Source organism: Phycodurus eques, chromosome 7 (genome assembly GCF_024500275.1).
Source record: "Phycodurus eques isolate BA_2022a chromosome 7, UOR_Pequ_1.1, whole genome shotgun sequence".
Classification (NCBI taxonomy): domain Eukaryota; kingdom Metazoa; phylum Chordata; class Actinopteri; order Syngnathiformes; family Syngnathidae; genus Phycodurus; species Phycodurus eques.
In genome coordinates this window covers 29,579,347-29,598,533 of record NC_084531.1, presented here as the reverse complement: position 1 = coordinate 29,598,533, position 19,187 = coordinate 29,579,347, and the positions used below count along the sequence as shown (strand labels likewise).

Here is a 19,187-nt window from a genome sequence, read left to right as displayed (position 1 = left end):
GGATTTGTTGTCAAAATCGATTCCACCCCGCAACTTACACAACACTCCATAACATGGGAAAAAAAACAACACTTTTTAAGGGTGTAAATAATTTGTTTAAAAAAAAAAAAAAAAAAAAAGATATTCCCAGCAGTTTCTCAATACTTTGTTGATGCTTGTTTGGCAACAATGACCGCTTCAAGTCTGTTTTGAGTGTAATAATATATATATATGTATATATATATATATATATATACATATATATATATATATATTTAAGTTAAAAGCGTGATATTTTATGAAACATTTTTTTTTACATTTAAAATAAAACGCGTGTCAGCTTGTTACAACTTTTACCTGGTCACGTTTTATTTAATTGAAAAAAATATATTTTAATAGAAAAAAATACAGTGTTTGAGTGATCTATTTATCGCTCTCCTCTCTCTTCATTTTTCAATAACTTTCTACTTTCTACTCCCATTTTGGAATTACGCAGTGATGTTCAAGAAATGCGTGACGTGAGCGACTGACGCAGGCTCCTCGCGGGGCGACCCCCACCCCCACCCCCACCCCCTCCGCCCCGCTTGGAGACGGACCGCAGGCACCGGAGCCGTCCAATGTAACATGGAAACATGTAGTTAGCTCGCGCAATTTCGACATCTTTTGAAGCCAAGGAGGTTCCGCCGGTGAGTAAGAAAGCTTCCGCCCTGGTGGGTTACCAACGATTTTGCCCTTTGAATGAATTCGACGTTGCGGCGCTAGCCCGAGGAGCTAACGTTAGCATATCCAAGATGACGGCGGTGATGGCGGACGGACGGTGCCCGACTGCCCGTTAGAATCATCCGAAAAATGTGGCCGACGTGGAGGGCTTTCATAACGGGTGTTTATTTATTTGGGTTGCAAAACGCCATTAAATGCCACAGCGATACCGCGGTGATATTGATTTCATCCTTATTTTTAATGGATGAACAGAGTGTGTTTTTGTCAAAGGCCAAAGTATGTTTAGAATTCGAACGTAACAGCGAAATGTCAGGAGAGGACGGAGCAGGCTTCGCTATGCGGTTTATATAAAAAAATAATGTTTTTAATGTGTATATTTGGTTCCGTGTGGCGCTGTTCTACTTGTCAGTTGTTGATTCCGTTTCAAGCCCAACCGAGCTAGCATGCTAACAACAGCCAATCTCATCAGTCAACCCCCGCATATTCGCGGGGGTTGCAGCCCAAGACCTGACGCGAATAGAATATTATAGCTAATTGTAGACTCCCCCCTATTTTTTAAAAAAATATATAACTGCTGATATTAATAGTTTAAATCTGTACTTCGCAATAGTTTTTATCCTAAGTACAACCAACATTTTTTGGGGTGTTTTAGCTCTTCAAGTACCACGATAATGGCCAATAGTAACATATGGTAGCATAATAAGCCCAAGTATGATTTAATACTCAATTTATTTAAATATTATTGTTAGCGAAACTTACTGGGAGTCTTCGATTTGTAGAGTTTACATCACATGATCTCTCACAACAAAATATTCTGGTACCAAACCAGATTAGATTTTGTGAAATTATTTTGTCCAACAAAAGTCTGCTATTTTATTGCTAATGTAGATTGTGAAATGCCATAGACTGCTAACAGAAATGAGCATAGATGTTACGGTAATTCTAAATGTTCAAACGACTGCTAATTTAACACACACAGAGCAGCAACACATACAAAGACAGCATAGAACAATACTCACGGGCACATTTTCTCTCCTGACTCGGCCTCCAGCTACGTGGAACGTGAAGCAGCGATGGGCGGCCGCGACGACGTGATGCCGTACGTGGCCAACAAGCAGCACGACGAGGAGCTGAAGAAGAACAAGCTGAACGACCGGTGCGAGCACGAGTCGACGGGCAACAACGCCAAGTGGCGCAAGGAGGGCCAGAACCAGCTGCGCAAGGTGAGCGAGAACCAGCAGGAGCAGGACCACAACTGCAACATCAGTCACAATGGCAACCTGGACGGGGAGCGCGAGGAGTCCCCGAAAGTAGCCGCCCGGGAGGAGGCCAACAACATCCTCAATGAACCGCTCCTCATCCACACCATGGAGGACGACGAGGAGAAGGAGAGGAACGAAGAGGACAAAGGGGAGAAGTCGGAGGATGAGACTCCGGATCAAGAGGAGGCCCCGAGAGGAGGAGCAAGAGAGGGAGGCGCCCCCGGCAGGAACGCGTGCCTCCTGTTCGCCAACGTCAACGGGGCGCCGAGCGACGACGAGGCCAATTGGCCCGCCGCCGCTCAGGACAACGCTCCCGACGCGTCTTCGCCCAACGGCAACAGAGGTAAGGAGCCACTGAGAACTAGAGTGGGCTAACTTCCTTTCTGTCATTTTGCAGGAGAGGGATTTAAGGCTGCCATAAAATCTGGGGGTTTTCGATCTTGCTGATGTATGGCAATGGCGGAGACTTCCGAATTTAATTTTTCCTCAGATTTTAGAAGGCTTTTGGGCTTGGATTATATTGCTTCCACTCGAGCTGCAACTCAGGATTATTTCAGTATTCTATTGTTTTTCTAATGAATCGAATAGAAACAATTATTTCCTACCCTTTATTTAAAAATGGGACGTTATTTCAAATTGACAGTGGAGAAAATGCGTAAACATAAATGGATTGTGATTAAGTTGGTTTGGTCCGTAACATTGGCAAAAATGTTGATCATTGTTTTCCAAAGTAAAAGCAGATATTTCCCAAAGTCTAATATTGATTAAACACAAAGATAATCCGTCTGATTTCATGGAAGACGACAGAAATTGGACAATATTTACTGTTGAGAGGCTCAAATTCCAAGACAGTTTTAAGTTAAAAAAAGGTCTTGAAACGATTTATCGATTATCAAGGTAGTTGTTGATAAATTTGATAATCAATTAGTTGTTAATTCACTGTTGCACATCCATCTTGCACTTTTAACCCTTTACAACAGAGGTGCAGTCATCAGCTACAGTTTCATAGGTTGTGTATAAGTCAGAATTGAATCAAATTCATGATTTGGATCAGTATTCATCTGAAACAGGTCTTTTCTTATTTCTGTATTTCATTTCAAAAATGGATTTAACCTCAATATCGTGCCCAGTGGCTCAGTTAGGATTTCAAAATTCTTTGAATTTACAAAGTTGGAAACATTCCATGGAAATTTATAGGAATAAACCAGGAATTTACTCAATAGGGAACTAACTTAATATAGTTGGGAGAAGTGCAGTACACGTTAGTGTAATTTTGACTAAAATAATGATATTTCATCCAAGTACAGTTGAATATCTATGCCAGGGATTCTCAAAGTGCGATACTCCCTAAATAATACACTTTATGTGGCAACGATTTGCTTGGTGTGCCGTGGTCAGTCGCCAGCTGTGCGAGGGTGAGTCGCCAACAAATTACAGTTGGCGATTGTCCGGGCAGAAATCTCCCAAAAAGTGCCCGCTCAAAGTCCGAACAGCACTTAACTGCTAAATCACCGGGATATGAAAAATTGCCTATTTCCGAGCAGTTGTCAAGTGCCAATAAAAAAATGCATCTTTTTTTGGGAAGAAAAAAAAAAGTTGTAACGATATGAGAATAAAATCTTTTTTTTTCGAGAAAACAAATAGTCGTAAGCTTTACGGGGACAAAGATATATTTCTAGTAGTAATCTTGGAAGGATAAAGTCGTAACAAGGAGAAATTAGTCAAAGTTTAACGAGTAAGGAAAGTTATATTTTAATAAGCAAATTTCAAAAATACAACTTCCTTCTCGAGATAATACACCTTTCATTCTCTAAAAAAATAGGACTACCTTCTCCGATAAATACGTCTTTTGTTCTCGAAAGAAACGTGTTCATGTAGGGATGTCAGATTTATGACACCATATATCACAATCGTATCTTCTAAAGTAAGAGCTTAAAGAGAATTGATGTAGTGTGATCTATAAGTTGCAACTCTGACAACATTAATAATATGAAGTTAAACTCGTGCTTTGCTCCTCTCGAGACTCCTTCTGGGACTCCAGCGCCTTCGAGACGGACACGGACCTGCCGGCCGGCTGGATGCGGGTGCGCGACACGTCGGGCACCTACTACTGGCACATCCCCACCGGCACCACCCAGTGGGAGCCCCCCTCGCCTCTGGGGAAGGTGGACGACTCCGTGCTGTCCTCCACCATGTCGCTGGAGACCACGCCGTGCGAGGAGCCCGAGGTGAGATGCACCTGAAAGTCACGCGAGGCTTCTGCGTGTAGGGTTACCTTGATCTGAGTGCCCTAACTTTTTTTCCCCAATTGGAAATACGGTACACAGCGTACCGTAGCTGGATCTTCCATGTTTCCATTCAAACAGTGTCTGACATATGTAATTTTGAATGTTAGATCTTCTATATTTTTTTCAGGAATCCTGGGCTCAGTTTTGCAGCACAGACGAAGGCGGCGTTGACGGAGAGCTGTGGAAGGTAAACGCATACAATAAATTGTAAGTGTGGGACATAAAATACATTTCCCCCCCCCCCCGCGTTCAATCAGTCATTTCCGCGTCCTCAGGAGGAAGCAGAAGTTGCGTCCGACCAAAGCCTGCGAGAGTTCGAGGGGGCGACTCTGCGCTATGCTTCCATCAACCTCAAGTATTTACTCTTACTCTCATCTCAATGTTTTTAAATGATTTAAAAAAAACAAACAAAAAAAAAAAACATTTTCATTCTCTCCTCACTCTGTAGCTACAACTGCTCCCAGTCTGAAGATGACGAGAAGCTGGTTCCACTCTGCACAGATTTAGAGAGCAAGGTACCCGGGTTACAAAATCCACTTCTCAGAAAAAGTTAGGGATATTGGGATTTTGGGTCAAATCTCAGAATGAACCTAAAACGCACTATAACCTTTACAGGTAATTTGACCCTCTATAAAGTCTGGAATACGCATTTCCAGCTGTTCAACGTTAAAGTACGTTTTGCACAATATGCTGTTTGACAACAAGGAGTTGAACAGTTCCCCTCTAAAGGTTGGATTGCGTTTTAGAGTCGTCCTGAAATGTCATCTGAAAGCCCGAGATGCCGAAGTTTCTGTGTGTCGAGTATTAAGAGAACAAGATGGAGATGGTTGACAAGTCGTGACCTTGTTTCGGCGCCGTGTGGCAGTGCTTCGCTGTGCGTTCCTTGGGCTGGGTGGAGATGTCTGAGGAAGACATGGCGCCGGGCAAGAGCAGCGTGGCGGTCAACAACTGCATCCGACAGCTGTCCTACCACAAGCACAACCTGCACGACACCGCCGGGATCTGGGGAGAGGTGCCAGCGTTTTTGTCTTTCCGCTCCTGCCGGACCGTGCCATTCATCCATTTCATCTTTTATTTGGCAGGATGATTGTCGTCGTTTTTTTTTTTTTTTTTTTTTTTCCTCCCCCCCCCCCCCCCAGCCTGTATAGTTTGAAGTGCATCCCTGCTGACCTGCACTGCTTCCACTAACAAACATGGCTGTGAACAGAGAGAAGCGAGCTTACCAAAATAACAGTCAGCGTTGCCCACTTTGTGATGTTCTCGCTAAACTTTCCCAAGCTCTCTATAGTAGTGACCATTTTTCAAAAAAGTGATTTGCAAGTTTAATTCCCGCTGAGAAACGCACGAGTGGAATTATTTTGACCCGTGGTATGTGCCAGCCATCAGATATTTACTCCTCATGAGAAAGAACGTGAGCGAGCTGGAGGTGCTGCAGTCTTACTCTTTGACAAAAATAACAGCTGAGTCATGCAGTTAATATTTTAAAATGTCACTTTATCAAGGATACATACGTTTTAGATGAAGGGAAACTTATTTTCACATTATCTGTCAAGAAAAAAAATACCTTTCTATTACTTTTGCAAAAAAAAAAATAATTTGAATAATGCCATCATTTGCCCTTTCTAGGTGTGAAGACTCAATTGAAAATTGAAAATCAGATTTTAGCGAGGGGAAAAAATTGGGGCATTTTAAGGCCGTATTGCCTAGCTCTATCTAATATGTAGAAAAAAGTACAACTATTATTTCTCTGTAAATTTTGTTTGACAGCTTGTGTGGTTGCAGGAGAAATAAAGCAAATTCTAGAAGGGGGAAAAACTAAAAGCAAAACTTCTGAATAATTGCATTGTCATTTACTTTTTCTCGAGGCAAACGGGGAAACTCGATTCAAATCCCCCAAAAATCTGATTTTTGTTGGGGGAAAAAAATGTGACTGTTTTAATTTAAGACGTAAAACACAATTATTTTTGTGTAAGTGGAAAAAAACGTGTCCAAGCTTTTTTTGGTATGATGATGACAAAGCTAATCCCAGAAGGTAAAAGAAACGCACAACTTGTTTTGATCAACATGTGCTATTTTTATTCGTGAAGAGGGAAGGTTATTAAAATTGTGAATCAGATTTTTGTTCGGGAAAAAAAAAGAGATTTTATTTAAAGGAATTATTGGCCAGCCCTCCACTCCTACGACGTTATTGGCTAAATGCCGCGTGCGTATCTGCGTGTGCGCTTTTCCGCAGGGCAAAGACATGCTGATGGTGCTGGAGAACGACACCATGAACCTGATCGATCCGCTGGGACAGACGCTGCTTCACACGCAGCCCATCGGCAGCATCCGCGTTTGGGGCGTCGGCAGAGACAACGGCAGGTCAGTTTCCTGTCACCCAAGCGTTGACTCTTGTGCCCCAATTTTTAGTAGATTTGCATTTAAGTTGGAAGAATTGTTTGCTTATAAACTCGTGTGAGTATGCCCTGCTTCAGGCTTCCTGATTTGTCGTGTTGGCACATTGAGGGCCTCTGCTGGACATTTTTGGGTATTACAGCCCCATCTACTCAGGGTAGTGATTGCGTCACATTGTTCTAATGCTTGTTTTTTCTTCCATGCTGCTTATTCCCCATGCGAACAGGGAAAGGTATACTTGAGTCTTTTTTTTTTTTGTACTGTCATGTGTCTTGTCTACGTATACATGTTTATGATTAATAGTATTATTATGTATTAGGCTAATATTAGTGTTGTTCGTTCCCCAGGGATTTCGCCTACGTGGCTCGGGACAACCTGACGCAGGTCCTGAAGTGTCACGTGTTTCGTTGCGACTCTCCCGCCAAGAACATCGCCACCACTTTGCACGAGATGTGCTCCAAGGTGGGACTCTGTCGTGACGCCGTTATCGACGCGCTTGAATCTGTTCTCATCGGGAAAAGCCTCACTTTGTTTTGAATAGATAATGATGGAAAGGAAGGCGTCCAAGCCGGGCGTGAGTCGGCTCAGCTCGGACACTGGAAAACCTTTGTCTGTGCAGGGTAAACCAAATCACGTTTTTTGAAAATGTTTTTGTTTACATTTTCAAATGGCTCACCAAGTTCCTTCTTATTTTTCAACAGAGTTTCCATCTCCCAAAAATGAACTTTTCCAGCGCTTCCACGTGTATTACCTTGGTTGTGAGCCTGTGCTAAAGCCCGTGGGTAAGAAAACTCTCATTTTCCACTCGTCACTCAGCTCTCATCCTGTCCTCTATGCTCCTCATCGTGTCCCTCCCTATGTAGCACATAAATGACTCGATGACGTTTGTCAGGTATGGACGTGATTAACGACGCTCTGGCGGCAGCCGTGGAGGGCACGGACAAGAGCGACTGGATGCCAGTGTCTGTCAACGTGGCGCCCGCCACGCTCACCATACTCGCAAAACAGGTCAAACAATCTGAGGCCATGCACTAAGGCTGGGCGATATTGCCTTAGAAATAACATTTCAGATTATTAAAATGTTTTCCCCCACCAAAATCTGATTTCTGATCCTAATCAATTCTCCCCCTTCAATAAAAAGCAAACGACAATGTCATTTTTAAATGAAGCTATTTAAGAAAAACTCATCATCATCTTACAGAGAATGAATAGATATTTTTTTCTTTACAGGCAATGTGAAAATAAAAGCGCTCCCTTTTGGAGAGAAACCCCGTTGGACACAACCCTTCATACGTCTTACCTTTAATAATGAGCAGCGAGTTTCATGAAATTGCTCCTTTCAGACGGAAGAGGTGCTGTCGGAGTGCCGGGTGCGCTTCCTTTCCTTCATGGGCGTGGGCAGGGACGTGCGCACCTTCGCCTTCATCATGGCCGACGGCCCGCGAGACTTCAACTGCCACAAGTTCTGGTGCGAGCCCAATGCCGCCAGCCTCAGCGAGGCCGTGCAGGCCGCCTGCATGGTCAGTCTTCGGTCGAGGAGTTGTGTAGTGGGGAGCAACTACGTTCAAATTGTGCTTGTGTCTTCGTGGGTGTGGAAAATATGATCATTTCAGTTTTCTCCACTTTGAGACATTCTTCAGCCACTCTTTCTCAGCCTGAGATATGAACACCTTTTATGAGTGTGATCATATCTCAGGCAAAGACAAAAAAATATTTCCATAACTACATGTCAGAGTGTTATATTATCACCAAATATTAAATTTTTCAAAATTTAATAAAAAAAAATTACAATTCTTGGACTGTCAGATTGAAATAAAACTCACTCTTGTGGTCGTAGAAGAAAATGTCCCATTGATGTTGCCATTCTTGAAAAAAAAAAACACAAAAATGTTTCTCCGAAATACATTTTAGATTTATACTGTCAGATTAAAATAAATCTCACTTAATTAAATAGAAAACCAATGAAAATGCCGTTAAGAGGAAAAACACACAAAAAAAACCCCTCATTATTTTGACAAAATACCTGTTAGTTATATTATCATTATTATCATTACAGTTTTGTTCATCAGATGAAAATAAAACTCCCACGAGGTCATATACATTATGATGAAATATTTATTTGCATTATCACAAAAACTCGCACTTGAGATCCTAGCAAGCAGAAAGTGTCCCATGGAAAACTATGTAAAAGGTGATGATGTGTTATTGTTTTATCTTATTTATAAAGACAATTTACTTTGTATTGTCAGCTTAAAGTAAAACAAACCTTTGAGGTCCTAGAAAGCAAAAAGGTAACATTAAAAAAAAAGTTCACTTTTTTATTATTTTTTTTTAAATTATTATCATCTATCCCGAGGAAAAAAAGTGTATTTGTTTATCGCTGTGCTAGTACAAGAAATGTATTGAAACATTTTTAAAAATTAATTATTATTATTATTATTTTTTTAAAGCTACGGTACCAGAAGTGTCTGGACGCCCGCCCAGCCCAGCCTGGCCTCCTGCTTGCCCACCCCGCCCGCCGACTCTGTGGCCCGACGTGTCAAGAAGGGTGTGCAGAGTCTGCTGGGCAGCTTGAAGAGCTACAGGTCCGGCTCCCAGTCGCCTTGAGCCGCCCCACCAGGAAGGTCCAGTCACGTCGTCTCCACGTCACCTTCTTTTCCGTCACACTTAGACACTCGTCATGTTGTGCTGTGGAATAGCTCGTGGGGAAAAAGTGCAACGACTTTATCGCAACCCCACCCCCCTCCATTTTTTTTTTTTTTAAAACATAGTAGATGAAATTCCAGCATTATTGGGATTATTTTATGTGAATCTTAACAATTTTTGTGTTTTAACAGAAACTACACCTGGAATGTTGGGACGTAATGTACGTCACATGCTAAAAGCTCGAATGAGCGTCTTAGATTGTCACACACACTAAGTTGTTCCCTATAACGCCTCAGTGCAATGTCCGTCTAACAAGTGCAAAACAAAAAGCTCACGGTTTGCTCCGTCACATAAGCGGCACATGAACACGCGCAATATACGTGTCGTACGACTGATGCGGTCGCTCCTCTCAGCAGTTTTTCATCATAACCGCCACCGTGTACAATAGAAATAAACAAAATGGTTACAAATAATCCACAAAGGAATAAAAAAAAGTCCTTGTCATGCACGTGCAATGAATGTGTTAAATGAATGATGCGATGGCGCCTCTCGCCAGTTATTCGTGTTAAAAGACGCCACCTTGCACAATAGGAATAAACGAAATGACAAACAAATGCAGCCATCTCTCTCCTGTCTTTTTGTGGCGCAAAGCGGCATGGGGAGCTGGTTGCCTCTTGTTAGCGTTGTTAGCATTTTCATTGTGAGTCCACCAGACGACTTGAAAACGTTCATTAGCGCCATCTTCAGGGACTTGAGCAAGGGCCAGAACTCGTGGAGCTAGCGTGAACCCCCGCCGTTTGTAGATGATGGGGACTGATGGCGAAGAAGAATTGAGTAGCGTTGAACTAATTTTCATCTCGAGCCGCCATGCTTTCCCTCAGAGTGTCGATATGACTGTGAAAATCATATAAATATGTAATCACCTTTTGTTATACCGTTTACACGATTTCCCCCCATATTTGATTATTGTATCGAATTTTAACATGTAAACTTGAAATGCTTGTAATATCTTGCATCACAACTGAAGAAAATGAGCCATTTTTGGTCTACATTTTCTATCCAAATGAAAAGGAACAAACCAATGTCGCAAGAAAGAAACATAGTGATTGATTTACTTTAGCGGGCCACAAAAACGATGATGTGATGGGCCATGAGTTTGACACCTTTTGATCTAAATGAAACTCCTCCACTCACTTCAACATATTTCCTGGATGCCAACATGCCACCTGATGGCGCCAAAGCAAAACTTTTTTTGCTGCGGTCTGAACACAGTTACAGCGAATATGCGGGGTCCACGCTACACGGTTCAACGTACAAGCACGGCCGTCTTTAGGCTCCGCTAAGTGCGCTACGTAACTAAACACACACACAATGTACAGTAGTCTTCCAAAGAGTTTGCCCTCATTCATTCATTGATTGTCATGCAAGTTGGATGGCTCAAGTGCAATAAAGACCTCATTAAAAATGGCGACGAAAGAGCGAGTGAACAACACAGCCATGTTGTGAGCGCACACACACACACACACACACACACACACACCTGCTCAGTAGTACTGTAGGATGCATGTTTACGTGTGGGAACCCTTCAGTATGTCCTGTGCATTCTTTGTTTACGTCACTGTGTGTGTATATAATCCTAGACTAGCGGTAGAAAGCCAATACAGAGCAGGTTTGTTTGTATATAAGATAATTGCCCTAACTTCCACACACTAAATTGTATGATTTAAAAAAAAAATAAAATAAATAATTCCGTTTGTTTTTCTATAAGGAACAAGTGAATGCTCTCATTGTTGACGTGTATGTAGCACACTAGTGATAGTCAAGGCTAACAGTTTAAAAAAAAACATATATACTGTATATATTTCTTTATTAGAAACACTAACCCACCCACGTTGATCACGTAACCACCGCCCTCGTCGTCACGTTTTCCCACCGTGTCCACGTTGACGGCCAGCTAGCGGGATTAATTTATTGTTTCTGCTCATGTACATTTTAGATGTAAAAAAAAAAAAAAGGAAAATTAAAAAATTGGATGTGTGTGTATATATAAGAAGTCACCGCACAATAAATGTCAACATATCATTGCTGGCTTTCGGTATTATTGTTGTTGTTGTTGTTGTCTTTTAGTGCTAAGCGGGGATTCAAAAGTGGAACTTCTATTTAAAAAAAAAAAAAAAAAGAGAGAGAAAATAGCCATACAGTGTTCCAGGCCATTATTTGAAGAGTAAATAAAAAGAGCTGGGTTTTTCTGGGGAGGTTTATTATTTGCAGTGTAAATTTGAGCCACAAGGTGGCGCTGTACCCGTTGTCTTTCTCAATCCAAATTAGACAAGCGTTTACACTTAAGTAGCATCTATGTTAACTCATTCAGTGCCAGCCCTCCCACTTAACATGGATATTTGACTTCTAAAGCAGTCAGTGGCACTGAATGTGTTAAAGACAGTCCTGACAGCCAATGGAGATTAAAAAGCACGGCATAATTAAACAGTCGGCGTTATGGTTTTAAATTCGGGTTCAAGTCTGGGTTCAAACAAGGGTTAAGAGTTTCGAATCTGGGTTCCGAGCCTGGTTTAGGCTTGAAGAGTAGGGTTTCGATGAAACTTCCAATAAATAATAAAGGCTTTTAATACTTCAGTTGAACCCAAGGTTAGGGATTGGAAGAAGTTTCACACAAGCATGCAAAGTAAGGTTGCACGTAAGTATCAAATTAGGTTTTGAAGCCTGGGTTAGGGTTTCAAACAATAATTAGGATTTTAGCTCACTTTTGAATCCAAAGGTAGGGTTTCAAAGTGAGGTTATGGTTTTAAATTCAAATTTCAAGTTGGGGTTAGGGCTTTAAATTAGGGTTCGAATCCAATGTTAGCGTTTCAATTTGAGGTCAGTTTTATTCACTGTCGTGTAGACCGTCCGTGCGAGACGCTCATCGCGCATTTTGATGACAATGACTGATATTTAATTGGCTATTTAGTCCACAATGAAATTATAAATATAGTTATGGTTTGCCATAAACCACGACTCGTATGCTTTTATGTACTGTATTTGCGAGGCTTAGCGCTCAAAACCCGGAAGTGCACTTCCAGCTTCTGTTTACGAAATGGGCCCGAACACAGCCACAATTCTGCTTCCGAAATGCTCAGGGATTCTTCCCAAAATACATGGATGCCATTTGTGCCTCAACTCAAATTGGAGGTTTGCATGGCACGTTGTCACTCAGTCAGTTTTCCTGAGAGGCCTGTAGTTACCACGAAGTGGGCACGTACTTGAATGATGAGCGCGGTTTCTACGTCACGACGCCGCCGATTCCAAATCCTCCCGGTTTGTGGGCGCTTTGTGCAAAGGTCAAAGAAAAATTAGGATTTTGATGGCACGGCCCCGACCCATTTCAGACCGGGTTGTTGGGACAAATTGACTTAAGGTCATCTTATAAGATAATTTTATAAGACACATTTTGTCTTTGGTCGGGAACGGGCAAAATCGGGACAAAAAGAGCCCGATTATCTTTGCGCGTGTAGCAGGCCTTACATATAATAAACACGCATGGCTAACCACCCGAACCCCGTTTCTTTTCTTTTCCTCGACTTTGCGTCCTCCCCCACCTGTTCCCACGACGAGCTTCTCTTCTCCTCTTCCCGGAGGAGAGCAGCTCTTTGTTTCCCGTCAAAAGGCTTTGGAGATTAAAGCCGGCAGGATGCTAATAACGGAGCCTCTCGTGCAGAATTAGCCAACGTTTGAAGAGTCCGGATCCACTCGGGACCTTTCGTAGGAATAACCATGATCAGCATTCCAAACGGGCGTCTGCTCTATGCAGCCTCTCCCCCTGAGGCATGCACCTCATCACCCATCGTTATTTCCCGTATGACGTGAAACAATTTGTTTGCCGTCACGAGAGAGCGCCGTGTTGGTCAGAAGACCTTGTCTCCTGCATTCTGCGTCTGCTCCACGCAATTTCTCCTCGTTGTCGAGAAAAGTCCCGTCATGATGCACGACATCGGCGCATCTCACGAGAACACCAAAGGGTTCAACTCCATCAGCCCTTTGTCTTTGTTTTGCCTTTTTGTGATGATAACCACGGTTAGCTTTTGTTAGGGGTGAAGAGACTCTCCTCCCGGGCACAAGCAGTCATCGGCCTCTACGTCATCTACGAGTGAGTTTGAGCTTTTTACACTTGGGTGACACTTTATTAAATTGTCCGGTAATTCATTAAAATGTGAAACATGTTCACAAATAATTTGATTGCATTTATTTATGAACCAATTGATTTATTTCATGACTCATTTGTTGACTGTTAAAAATACGTAATATATAAGCTATTTATTTTTAATCATTTATGATTACTATAGTTCATAGTTCATGGCTTTTTAACTCGCACTATCGTGTTGCGGGGTACTATTAAATAGTATTTGCTTATTTGATTTTTAAAAATGATGTTTCAGTTACGTTATTATATAAAATCAAATAAAGTTTGTTTTTATTGATTTCACGGTCTCTATAGTTTTGCAGGGTACCATCGATTTAATCAGTATTCCACTTAAATGAAGTTATTCAGAATTGAATTATGTTTTTGATTAATTTTATTCATTTAATAACTGATTTGTTTTGTTCATGCCCCTTCACCTGCACTATACTGTAGTGTTGCAGGGTACCATTAAATTAAGCAATAGTCACCTTTTTTATTAAATATATTGATAGAATTTTGTTAAAAATTAAAAACATCCCCGAGGGATAAATAAACAAACCAAAATATTAGCTAGCTGAGTACTTTTTATTCCTTTTTGTTCAGCTCCAGATTTTATGCAGGTGTCACTCACAATTTTGTGGCGGAGAAACTAATCACAAGTGTATAATTGTTCCCGTAGCCTGATTATGTGTGTGGCATTTGTGTTAATGGAGATTTATTTGCAGTAATGAATGTGTAGTCTTGTGGAACATTGCTTTTCCTCCCAGCTCCCGCTTCCTCTTGCCATCTTATCAGCCAATCACGGAGAAGATAAAAGAGGCTCCATTTTAAACCCGGCGTCACGCGATGGGCGTCCCACTGGGCTCCGTCCTCTCCTGACACACGTTTGTTTAGACGGCAGCAGTCCACTCCCACAAATGCATGAATCGATGGATTTTGTATGAAAACATCAAACGGATCCAAAACGCTGGCTGGACATTCATTAAGGATGAGGTGAGGCCACTTGTCCCAAAAATGCTACCATTTTGTCTCTGGTCGCACCTTCTGGTGATGTTTCAAGATGGTGGACTCTGCAAGGCAGCAACAATTTTACGTGAGGGGGAATTTGTGACTTCAAAAGTCAAAAAGTCAATTGAAAAAATCGGCGAGGAATTGATGTCCGAGCCATAAAAGGTTTTGTATTTGTCTGTTGATGCAACAAGACTTAACTAAATGAAGCTCTTCAACTCACTTCAAATTGTTTCCTTGTAACGAAAATGCCACCAGACGGCGCCAAAGTGGTCGTGTTATTGAATAGCACAAAAACAACGAATAGGAAGGATAGGTTCCACTCCCCACAAAAAATAATATATACATTTGCAGTGGATCTAAAAAGTCTGCATACCCCTGCTCAAATTATTTTGTGGTATTAACAAAATAAAGTCAGAATAAATATGTGAGCTATAACATGTACAGCTCAATTGGGGGGGGGGGAATTGAACAGCTGAACTTTATTTGGGGTTAATCAGGCACACAACCCACACAAAAAACAAAGAAGCGTTGCTGCATCACCCTCTGGCGCACGGGAAAAGCGTTGGCTTTGAAAGAACGATACGTAACCCAGCGTCCTGTTCAAAGCCTCATCCGTTTGCGCCAAAGCCTTTTGCAATAAGCTTGATGGAAAAGCAGCAGACTCTCAATCAGAACACCAATCAAAAGTGCTGCGTCTGATTCATTTTTTTCCCTTTCTCAGTCGAGCGCCGCCTCCTCCGTCTGCGGCCACGTTCGATGTTTTGTGCTGGCGTGTGAGTCGGGGTCAGGAGGAGAAAATGGAGGTCAGATGACAAGCAAACGCATGTTATTGCAACACGCTCAAAGCCCACCGGGACCCGGGCTTTATTTCACACCCGTGTGGTCTTTTTGCTTTTTAATGTTCGAATGCAGCACAAAAATGTCAGCAAATGATAATATTTATCTAAAATTATAGTATATGTTCAAGTCAGAGTAGATCCCCGCAGATAATGCATCTTCTGTTTGCTGAGGAAGATTGAACTAGCGTACCCGAAGGGCATTAGGACCATGCGGTTGCATGTGAAATGTGGCTGTTTTTCGGGGGGTGCGCCGAGGATACAATATTCAAATGATGAAAATAATTAGCACCAACACATCAACTCAACTCGTGTTAAAGCCGTCAGCCAGTGCTTTCCGGATCTTTAGCTATATTTTCGGCGTATCCTCGTACAATGATGCAAAATAACAAAAATGAAAATAAAAAAAGAGAGCGCCACAGTTTTCTGGGGTGCGTCTGAGATAATAAAGAAAAAATAAATCGGGTAATACCTCATATGAAATCCCTTGATGATTGCTTTTCATATCGGTAAGCATATTTCAAGTATATCCTCATGTGAAGACGTAATTTCAAATAAAGTTTTATGGGGGCGCGCCGAAGGTTAAAAAAAAAAAAAAAAAAAAAAGTTAGTGTGCAAGAGAAGCACATCAACTCAGACCTCATATTAAAGCTCTTGACCAGTGCTTTCCAAATATGTCAAGATAATTTCAATATACCCTCATATGAAGACATAATATTCCCAAAACATGATTCTTTTAATTATATCAAAAGTCTTTCTCTTATTTAACCTGCAAAGTCAACAATGTAGGTTAGTGGAGAGCCGTTTTAGTTGAAAAGCAGCTTCCACTGGACAAAGATGGAAGGCGCAGAAGCAGAGCGCGGCTGCTTGATGATTATTCTCTCTCGTCCCGCCACTGATCCTATCCCATCACAGGGAGCTCATACATATTAATATTAGGAGCGCTTTGTTATCGCCACCTGTGTGAAGATCTGAGCACTGAACAATAGAAATATTTTTTGGGGGGGTTGGGGCAGCAACCTTGGGAGAGGTAACCTGGAGGGGAGCCCGGTCCCAGCGAAAAGGGGGCCTCGTTGGGGGGAACGCTTATGTGCTTCTAGTTCGCTAGAAACCATACACACAAATATTCAACGCACTGCAGAAGATGGCAAAATCTATTTTCAATCATATTTCATTGTACTACAAACGTGGTCTTTTTTCGTATTGTGTCATCATACGTGGCTATATGGACCATATCATTAGAAATCGGAAATATGATATATAAGTTGATGTGCTTTTTCTTTTTTTTTTTTAACCTGAGGCGCACCCCCTAAAGATGTTTTTGTTCTTTGACATCATCATTTAAGAATATATTGAAAATATAGATACAGATGTGGGAAGCACTTTTCAAGCGATTTAATATGACGTCGATGTGCTTTGGGGTACATTTATTTCACACCTGAGGCGCACCACCCCCTAAAAAGTGGATTTCCTTTTTTGTTTTGGTTCTATTACATGATCATAGAAGAGTACAAAAATAACAAAACAAAAAAACGACAACCTCATATTCCAATACATGAAAATAAATGATATTAACCGAATTGGTTGTTGATTATTTTAAGGTGAAAGTCATTCATCCGCCGGTGCGTCTCGGATGAGGGACGAGCGCGACAACGTTCAGTCGCTCCCTGAGCCGCCACCTTGAACCGTGAGCGCAAATGGCAACGAGCGCCTCACCTCACGGGCCAAACATCAGCACGGGTGCAAATCCAAGCGTGCCTTCATTTCATTTGAATATTCAGCCTTTAATTATTCATAAATATGCAACACTGCCTTTGTAAATTGCCACCTCCAAAATTCATTACGCTCACCACCAGCCAAGACACTTTGTGCAATTACGTGCAGTCAAATTCATGTAAGAATACCTCGACAGTCGTCAGGAACAACAACAACAACTCACTTTATGTATGTATTTTTTACATTTTGTCTCGAACCGTAATCCCCTGGCCCTAACGGCCATGTCATTATTGATGAGCTATAATTCAAAATAACAGAAAAAAAATACCCTTTGCTTACATGCACTGCAGGTAAAACTGGTGTTATATCACAGTGTTTATTTAAAGAACATTAATTAATTAATAGCTTGAAATATATAACAAATAATTGATTATTTAATGATTAAAATTGAAAGTTAGCAATTACATTGAAATTAATTAAGTGCAGCACAAAATACATTATTTTTTTTCATAAACCCTAACACTTACTCTAATTATTAATGATAATTAGTCACTTATCAACTCAATATTAACAACAAAAACTAGTCCAAATAATTACTCTGACAAGAAAGCTAAACAAATGATGAGCAGGTGCAGAGCGAAGACGCATGATTCATTTTGTATGTACTGTATCAGCTGGGCCCATTCATGATTGTTTCCTTGCTATGAAGTGGCATCGTGACGGGGTTTCGATAAGCTTGATTCCCATCATCGTCCGATTAGACGCAGACCCAACAGTCCTCATTAAAGACATCCCTCCGTTTCCCAAAATCATCTTGGCAGGAAAGGTCACACGAGCAAGACAATGTCGCTTCAGTGTTTTTCATATTAATGAGCAGCGAGCTGATGAATAATTTCAACAGGAAATGAGGCAAAATGAACGAGCGCAAAGCTTCCCGTGGGACTTTTTCTCATCATTTACTTTCACGTCGGAAACGCCTCACGTGAGGCAATACGATGCAATTCAAGAATCTGCTTCAACTGTACAATATGACACGGGTGTGTTTTTCTAGTCTAGAAAACATTGCCAAAATTGGTTTCAGAAGTGGGATGCAGGGGATTGACTAGGTTCACAAAAGACAACTATTGGTGTTTCCCTGCGTGTTTATCAAAGTAATATAGGAAGTATAGGTGTCAGAAGTGGGAGTTGACCCACAAAATAACAAAAAAGCAACTGGTTTCCGAAGTGGGACCCAGGGATTCACAAGCACTACAAAAAGACCAAACTGGAGTAAAACCTTGACAGGCAACTTGAGCTTTCTTGTCATCACTTCTATTCACAATTTGGACTTTTTTGTTATTGTTGATCTTCGATTATAGCTTTTTGTACAATGTGACATGTATAAAAGACAATATGTTGTTCTCATAGGGTTAATTCACGACAGAGTTATGATCTTGTGCAGGTGATTTTGAGCTTTCTTGTAATCCAGTGCAGTAAATGCTTTTGACTTTTTGGGTGAATATTTGATCACTTCAGTGGATCAGTTTAGGTTCTCTGCACACTTAACGCTTCGCAGACAGTAAATAGTCCATGTTGGCTTCTATTGTTGGATATTTGAAGGCCAACAGAGGGAGCGGAGCGCTCTGTCTGTTGGGCCTCCATCTGATGCTCATATTTGCATGCATCGCTTTTATTTAATAAGAGCTGTGTGTATATATCCTGCATATCGTGTTTATAATGTAGTCCAGCAGCGTTGAGGCTTTGAATACGCGGTCGATTGTTAAGTCCGGGCTCCGTGACATCCGTTTCCCATGACTACGCACAAAACAGGCAACACATTGACTTCCTTGGAGCTCGCTGGTTGGCCTCATTTGCCAAGAGATGGAGTGTGTCCACAAAATGGTCTGCGCCGACAGCACAAAAAGGTCAGAGTCGTGCAGGGACCAGACATTTCTCATCTGCAAATGGATTGTCTGCTCTTCAACTCATTGGTTCTTATTGTCGTTGTCCAAAAGGTGTCAATCTCCGCAGTCACTGCCAATGACTTGCCATTCACCCAAGCGAAATGGTGCCGAAAGAAACATAGGGCCCTTTCTGCTTCCCCTAGTGCAGCGCTTCTCAAATTTTTACTAAATACCACCCTCGAAAGAAAACCTACAGTAGTAATTGTTTTCTCAAA

General features: G+C 41.6%; 1 protein-coding gene across 1 annotated transcript; it reads left to right on the top strand.

Moving 5' to 3' along the window:
• Positions 1-543: 543 nt before the first annotated feature.
• Positions 544-9,345, top strand: apbb1 (amyloid beta (A4) precursor protein-binding, family B, member 1 (Fe65)). Its single transcript, XM_061681760.1, is given in 15 exon segments — positions 544-665; positions 1,751-2,304; positions 3,984-4,189; positions 4,377-4,436; positions 4,525-4,604; positions 4,698-4,764; positions 5,115-5,261; positions 6,483-6,610; positions 6,991-7,105; positions 7,185-7,263; positions 7,345-7,425; positions 7,536-7,651; positions 7,987-8,163; positions 9,094-9,123; positions 9,125-9,345. Coding segments are annotated over 14 exon segments (1,944 nt in total). The 5' UTR covers positions 544-665; positions 1,751-1,772; the 3' UTR covers positions 9,251-9,345.
• The last annotated feature ends 9,842 nt before the right edge of the window (positions 9,346-19,187 follow it).